General features: G+C 35.1%; 1 protein-coding gene across 1 annotated transcript; it reads left to right on the plus strand.

Annotated features, from left to right (window-relative positions):
* Positions 1-5346: 5346 nt before the first annotated feature.
* LOC120136422 lies at positions 5347-8015 on the plus strand. Its single transcript, XM_039152470.1, has 3 exons — positions 5347-5576; positions 5691-6106; positions 6580-8015. The coding sequence occupies exons 1-3, from the start codon at positions 5511-5513 to the stop codon at positions 7796-7798; spliced, it is 1701 nt and encodes a 566-aa protein (XP_039008401.1). The 5' UTR covers positions 5347-5510; the 3' UTR covers positions 7799-8015.
* Positions 8016-8679: the final 664 nt, after the last annotated feature.

Genomic DNA, 8679 nt, shown 5'->3' on the forward strand with positions numbered 1-8679 from the left:
ATATGTAATTCAAGAATTACATTAATAAATCAACATGTTTGAATTCTGCTTTTAAAACTTCGTATATCTTAACTAGATTGATGACAAGTCAAATATAACTTTCAATTCTAGTTATGAACTTTATTCCAAGATTTCATTTAAGAACTTCAAATCTTAAATCTCTCCTAACTCAATCATCCTTTGATGTTAAGATAACTTAAGCTTTCCTTAAGCTTAGTTACCATCTAATAATCAAAACCCAATATTAAATTTAACAAGAAACTCAATAATCAGAAATCTTACCTTTGCTTTGGTTCACACGCACAAGGAAGAAAGAAGAAGAAGAAGAGAACTCTGGAAGCCTTTGTTGTTCCCTCCTTTTCAACCCACTTGTACTCATATATATCCTTATCCCTTCTTTAATTAATTTTCCTTGCAAATGACTCTTTGGCCCTTCCATTCCTTCTTCCTTTCAATTAAATTCTACACAATCATTTACATATAAATCTTTATACTATTCATTCATTCTATTTTAATCACCAAAATCTGAAACTTTCCAATTTAGTCACTAACCCGATATTGAAGATGTTACAATAATAATTTAAATTAAATTAAAACGTTAAAATGTTACCGTATCAGTAAAATGTCGAGATATTTAATTATTAATATAATAATCATGCATTAAATAAATAACTAAATATTACTAATAATTTAAATTAAATTAAAACGTTAAAATGTTACCGTATCAACAAAGTGTAGAGATATATGATTTCCATCCGACCGAAGTAGACTGCCTTCCATTATATATCTGTAAAAGAATTATATTAGTAAAATATTAAATAAAGTAAAAATATAATAGTAAAAATATTATAAAATATACCTTAAAAATAGAGTATTTGAGAAAAATTTAGAGAATTTGGTGTGATAAAATTGATTGAGAATGGGGGTATTTATAGGGACGAGGGGTCGGTAGTTAGGGGTATAGCGCGCCCCCTGCACCGCGCTATACCCCACGTGTCAGATATACAGGTATAGCGCGTTGCAGTGGGCGCGCTTTACTGTTAAGGGTGTTAGATCGGGAAATATAATCTGACCGATATTAGATCAATAATATTACCGGTCATCGGGAAAATCGCCCAGGCAGTATGACTCTGATTTTGACATTTTTGAAATGTATTTGATTAAATCAGGAAGCAGAGAGGGAATCGTAACCCTTAAAAGGCTGGCATCGATGGTTTCTTTTAGCTGCTGTCCTCTACAACGTACTTCATTTCACCTCCCATCTTGTCATTCACTCGGCTAAACGTAGAAGGATCGATGTTGATCATAATGCCTCTATATGTAACCTCATGCAAAAATGGGAATTCAAATAAATCCTCATATATTATAACCTCTGGCCTTAATGGTAAAGGTTTTATGGGATATGGCAATGGTTTATTGGTAAGATTGGATTAACATGCTAAAAACTGTAACTTTGGTCATCCCAGGCCCCTACCTTTTTTTGTTGTTGAAAGAAGTAATAAGACAAGAATGATGCTATAAAACATGGGGTTTTGTTTCCATTTTGTAAGAGATTGTCCTACTCGGGGCCGTAGCAGAAGGATGGAGATGGAGTGAAGGATCTGAAAGGAATTTTCCTTTCTGTTTTCTGTAATAATTACTGAAAGATAAAGTTATAGAGATGAATAAAGGCTGAAGTGGGGTGTGAAAAGATGCCATTGTCAGATGAAGAACTGAGAGTGTGGTGCCAAAATGACAGAGCGTTAGAACAAAGCCCCATCCATATTCACTTTTTCACATGTTCCCAACTACTTTGCCTTTTTCACCTCCGGATCTATTCTTTGCGTTTCAATTTACCCATTTCTAAAAACCAATATATAAGCATTGTATCTCAAAATATTAAGGTTTCAAAAACAATTGAAGGTTGCTGATATTTAAATTAAAACCTCAAACTATACTTAAAGTATGTGAACAAATGAACATTGACTTTCTTCCAAAGTTTGTGTCATGGGGTTCAAAAATCATAAATGATCCGACATGAAATTGATTACAAAGATTATAGAGTAATTAAAATATAATACAGGGATGTTGTGCCGAATTAAGTAACACGATGAAGGCCAGCTGGTAGCTTAAGCCTGATGATAAACGATAATTTGATGTATAACGTGGTAGTAAAATACTAAAATTTTGTTGGATTATTATCCACTTCATAGAGCAAAGCAGCATCCCAACCGGATAAAGCTGGCTTTGTTCCGGCCATTTTGATCTGGTAATTAACAAGCTTTAAGCACGTTGCACATGGTCACATGGGTCATCAACCCCACGTGAAATCCCATCCACAGGATATGTGCCTCCCTCAGTTTTCCGAACAGCTTTCAAGGACCCCCCCCCCCCAAACAAATTGGAAATATAATATTTGATATAACTGAGTTGAAAGGCATTGTAAAGCATCATAAAATGGAAAAAAATTAAGAAGCTTTAAAAGTTGTATTTTCTTATAAAAAAGAATCACATCATGGCTTTGCCTCCTTGGCTACAAACATGTCTACAAAAATGGGAGAGTCTGCCACTTAACCAAACCTTATTTTATTATTTTAAAAAAGTTATTTTTAAGATTGATAAATATAGATATAGATCTTGTATTGCCTGTCCATTTGGTGGGTTCATCATTATAATGTACATACAAATGAATTAATGCTGCTTCTTATTATTTAATCCAACCAAAACCATTTATAATTTTGCTCTTTTAGGCACCTTTTCCATAGAATTAAGTTGGATCCAATGATAAAGGTTGTTGTTTCCAATTACTTTAGTTAGGTACATAGTTTATTGACATGTTGATTGAGGAATATAATGCATTTTTATTCGCATAACAAACTAGTTAAGTATATTTATATATGGTCCTAGATGACTTCCCAATTTGTATTCATAGTTTCTTTTTAAGAACATAAATTCAATCACTTGAGAATTTGAATTAGAGAAAGTGAATGTTACCTTTATTAATTAAATTCAATTAATACAATTTAATCTATTTTATCAGTTTGATCCGACTTTTACTTCTCCCCTATCCATCAACTAAAATATACGTGTTTATATTTAATAACAATAATATTTCTGGTGGAAATAAATGTGAAGATAAATCATTCAAGCTATTTTGGATGAAAATGTACTTGTCAATTTTTATTGAAAGTATAATGTTATGACCATGCATGAAATAAGGGTGACGTTTATAAAAATTAAAAGGATTCATGTAATTGATTACTGTAATTAATGGTTAACGGATAAGAATTATTTACTTTTAAAAAAAAAGAAAATACATTGATTGCACTTTATATTAGATGAAAAAAATAACATATTTAACGTATCAAGTAATCTGCATGATAAAAGATAGTTTATTCTTATTATAAGTTCTTGGTTTAAACAATTGTATCTATATGATATATATATATATGAACAAATGTTATCTTATAGTCATCTCAAACTATTTAAAAATGTGATATATTAATATACATTTTCCATTGAACATTACTTGAAGTTGGTGCCTAACGCTAATGATAAGCATCCCCTTAATTTAAACATGAAGAAATCTTAAATTTAGTCGTGTTAATTAACGCGTGTAATTTATTCATGAGGTTTGCAATAATACCTACAAATAAAAAGGCCACGTTCTCCCATGTATGAAGGGCTAGCTAAAACAAATTCATGAGGTTTCCATTGTTTGTGTCGCAAATTCCTTAACCATACGTGATCATTATTTTGTTCACTACTTAAAAGAATTTAAATATTTTACTATAAAATAAATATATTTGATAGATCAATTAAATTATTCATCTTCGTTTCTTCGTATTCATTTGTATTATAAATTCTAGAATTATCATAGCAAATGTGAGGTTTTCAAACCAGAGGCCAATTGGAAAAATTCAGTTGGTGATGTGAAGCCATGTAATATTGGCGAAAACCCATCGGTCACATCTATATCAATATTCGTCTTCATGTGCATTCATTAATCGACGTGAAATATATGAAGATAAATAAAATAAATTTTTTTTTTTAAAGATAAATAAAAAGGAAAGGGGAAAAGCATGATTCTTGTGCCTTGCCATGCAAGAGTCACTTTCTGATCTTTTTTCTCTCTACTTTCTTCTTCCCCCCTATAAATATGCTTCCTTACATTCAATGCATTTGTAACTCCTTCACAATCCCCCTCACCCTTATACACAATTACCATATTCCCCTCCATCCCTTATTTGCTCTCTCAATCACAATCCTTGGTAGTGAGATATCATTAGTATGACACAATTCTTTCATACAATTTTCATCTAAAAAATAACAATTATGAACAAAATAATAACATAAGAAATTGTTAGTATATCTTTTGAATCTACTTCACAAAATCAATTTATACATAGCAACGTTTTCAACATCTTCAAAAATAGGATTTTAAGCATTTGATATCCTTCAAAAAAAATTAAGGTACCTTTACATAACTTCTGACAACCTTATGTGATCTACTAAAATTAAATTTACTCTCAACCGATTATATCTAATATCAACATATGAGTATCCTTAATAATTCTATATCTGACAATAACACAAAAAGCTATGATAAAACAACTTGACTCGAATAAAAAGAGATTCAAAACGACTCTCTCAACTTAATACTTTCACTTCAACTTTTCTTCATCTCTTTCGTTATGAAAAATAAAGGATCTTAATATCAAACGATTATAATTAAATCACTAATTATAATTTTTAATTAAAATCAAAAGAGATAAACCCTCATCCATTAGAAATAAAACTTTTCACAGTATGAGAAATTGGCATGACCACAATCCCTCAGTAACCCACAAATAACTCTAATGGATGGCTATTCATGGGAGTGAAAAAACGATTTAGAAAACAGAGGACGATTATGTCATTTCAAAGTGATGAGAAATATATAACTGTAAGAAAACTCTCTTTAGTTACTGACTTTTGGGGGCAATTTGCTGGCGTCTTACCTTTTTCCCCTTCACCACCCCCAGTAGTTTTTTTTCCTTTGAGAAACCCAGTGGTTGAACTTGAATCCGAGGACCCGTGATGATTCACCGGATTTTCCCGGTCAGAGATATACATTCACCGGACAAACCAGTTCATCATTTCTAAAAAATTTGTTAGCATTTATTTTGCCTTACTGATCATTTGAATTTGGGGCCTAAAGTCATAGGCCACATTGCTTAGCGAAGAGAGAGAATCTAGAATGGCATGATGCCAGCTATGAAGCTGAGGGATCAAAGCTTTATCTGACCTCTGTAGTCAAAGCTGGCAATTATCCTTTATATTTTTCCCTTTGTAGAGCTCTCTTCTCGCGACGTTTTCTCCGTTCTTCCCTTCTATCTCTCCCCCCGCAACCCACACTCACTTTCCATTTTCCCACTGTTTCTTCTCTAAATTTCTCCTCATATCAGGTAGTAAAGTGAGAGAGAGGGGAGCAATGTTAATGATTGATTGATTTTTCTTTTGTTTTTCTTCAACGAGGAATTAAAACGATCATGGCTGTTTCTCCATGTTTGGGTGTTAATGCTCAGAAGAAACACTGGTGGGTTCGCAATAGAAAGGTAAAATAAAAAACTATTTTTCATCCAGTTTCTGCAAAGATCTTCGTTTTGCTGAAATTGGGTCCTTTGAAAAAATAAAGAAGACTTGTATTCATATACATTTGATCCGTGCAGGTTGTAGAAAAGTATGTAAAGGATGCAAGGAACCTTTTCGCGACGCATGAACAAAACGAGATCGTTTCCGCTATCAATCTTCTCGACGCAGCCTTGGCTCTCTCGCCGCGTTTAGAGACCGCTCTGGAACTCAAAGCCAGGTCTTTGCTGTACCTGAGGCGTTTCAAGGACGTTGCTGACATGCTTCAAGACTACATTCCAAGTCTCAAGATGTCCACCGACGACTCGGGCTCCGTTTCCTCGGATAACTCGTCGCAAACGCTCTCGAGGGAGCGAGTCAAGCTTCTCCCTTCTAATAACTCGTCCTCCGACTCAGCTGGTCGTGACCCGTCTTTCAAGTGTTTCTCTGTCTCGGACTTGAAGAAGAAAGTGATGGCTGGGTTGAGTAAAAACTGCGACAAAGAAGGGCAATGGAGGTAAATTTCGCATCTTTATTTCGTCGATTTCGTCTGGGGTCCAACTTTTTATGTGCTTGTTTAATTGTTGTCATCAGAAGACATGTTCTGATGTTCTGTTCTATTTGTTATCGAAGTAAATGAAGAACCAGCAGCCTTCATGGAGTTCCCAACTAACTCGCCCTTGAAAATGACCCAACTTTTTATATTATTACTAAAATTACCAATAATCCTTTAAATCTAAGTTTAATGCCCCTTAAACAGCAATAGTACTAACTCACTTGATAAAAAAACTACTCTTAAACCTCTTTTGGACTTTTAATTTTATATGTAATTATTAGTTGACTGTGAAAATCATATAAACTTTCAAATTAATTAAACAATAATTAAGAGAACCCAAAAATATTAAAAATAATCAAAAACCAATTATGCCGTAGCTTTCTTGAATTTTTTCAACGAGGGCATTTATGTAATTCCGGACTTTGTTGATGCAGGTACATGGTTCTAGGCCAAGCATGCTGCCACTTGGGACTAATGGAAGACGCCATGGCACTCCTCCAAACCGGTAAACGTCTAGCCTCCGCCGCATTCCGCCGGGAAAGCATCTGCTGGTCCGACGATAGCTTCTCTCTCCCTACCACCATTAATAATTCTGACATCTCCTCCGCCACGACGCCTCCGTCTACACCCCGTCGCAATCCTACGCCTCTCTCTGAATTTGAAAACATTTCCCAGCTTCTTTCATGTATCAAATTCCTCATCCGCCGTCGAACCGCTGCCATCGCTGCCTTAGATGCTGGCCTATACTCTGAAGCCATACGCCATTTCTCCAAAATTGTAGAGGGTCGCCGACCCGCTCCTCAGGGATTCCTAGCAGAGTGTTATATGCATCGAGCCTGTGCTTACAATGCCTCGGGTCGAATAGCAGAGGCAATCGCTGACTGTAACAAAACGCTTGCTCTCGATCCATCTTGCATCCAAGCGCTCGACACCAGGGCCTCGCTTTTCGAAACAATACGATGTTTACCTGATTGTTTACACGACCTTGAACACTTGAAACTGCTTTACAATTCCATTTTGCGAGATAGGAAACTTCCAGGTCCTGCCTGGAAGCGACACAATGTTCGGTACAGGGAGATTCCAGGGAAGCTTTGCGCATTAACGGCTAGAATCCAACGATTGAAACTGAGGGTTGCTTCGGGTGAGACTGCAAATGTTGATTATTATGCATTGATTGGTTTGAGACGTGGGTGCTCAAGGTCTGAGCTTGAGAGAGCACATTTGCTGCTGTGTTTAAGGCACAAACCGGATAAAGCTACCAACTTTATCGATCGATGTGAGTTCGCTGACGAGCTAGATGTCGACTCTGTTAAAGACAGAGCCAAAATGTCGGCTTTGCTTCTTTACAGATTGCTTCAAAAAGGGCATTCCAGCGTGATGTCTACAATCATGGATGAAGAAGCAGCTATCAAAAGGAACAAAGCTTCTGGTGCTTTACAACAAGCAAAGCATGCAACAGTTCAAGTGCCGCAAACGCAAAATTCAAACTCTAAAATAGAACCCAAAGCTGATCTCGCGTCTTCAACAAATTCATCAGATGCAAATGCGTTTCAAGGAGTATTTTGCAGGGATATTGCTGCAGTTGGGAATTTGCTATCACAAGTAGGGTTTAATCGTCAACTTCCAATGAAGTATGAAGCTCTGAGCTGCTGATTGTTTCTTAGAAGTCGACTCTACTGTCATATAAAAGATCAAAAATTTGCTGGAGATGTTTACCGGCAGATGAATCTCTTTACAAATTTACCAGTTTGTACAAAACAAAAGAGTAAAATTTTAACCCTGCCCGAAAATTTTGTCGTCACCTTTCTTCTTTTACGTTTTTATCTACCACATGTACATAAATTTTCATAATTGAATTTCTACTTTTGGTACATTTCCTTGGCCTAAAACGGTCTTTTTTCCATTCGAATTGAACTTAAAAGGGATTAATATGTTTAGATTTACACTATATATTTTTTCTGTAGACTGACATGTCTAACATTCCACTAGATTTTGTATTTGCTAGTTTCACACCAAATGTTTTTACTTTAGCCACTTGGTGAAATTTCTGAGTATCATGGCTTCGAGTGCATCGTCGTTATTTAAACGTGGCCTAGATTGAACTGAAAAAATCCTGTTAACAATGTCAAGTCAGGTACTCTGGTTTCTGCCAAAACAAAAGCTAAGGGCTTTTTGTAAAGGTAATGTCAATTCATGCGCCATCAATTGCGTTCTTCGGTTCTTGGAGACATGCAAAAAAAAAACACACGCTCTTTTTCCTCCGTTGCAACCCTCGATGTACATAATTGCGTGCGAGGGAGGTGGTAGCAATAAAGCTGTTTCCATCAGTTTCCTTTATTCACTGTAACCATCAAAGTTTTAGAAAGATATACAATATATTTATGAAACGTGTTGTTTTTATACTTTACATTAAAAGGATTGTATTGGTACTTTAGTTTAATATTAGTTAACACGTTTTTCCCCCTCGTTTACTTTCGTGGGAACCAAACAAGGAATCATCATCCCATATAAAACAAGGAATTATTTATCCCCAA

The sequence above is a fragment of the Hibiscus syriacus genome, unplaced genomic scaffold, assembly GCF_006381635.1.
Source record: "Hibiscus syriacus cultivar Baekdansim isolate YM2019G1 unplaced genomic scaffold, ASM638163v2 tig00110630_pilon, whole genome shotgun sequence".
Lineage (NCBI taxonomy): Eukaryota > Viridiplantae > Streptophyta > Magnoliopsida > Malvales > Malvaceae > Hibiscus > Hibiscus syriacus.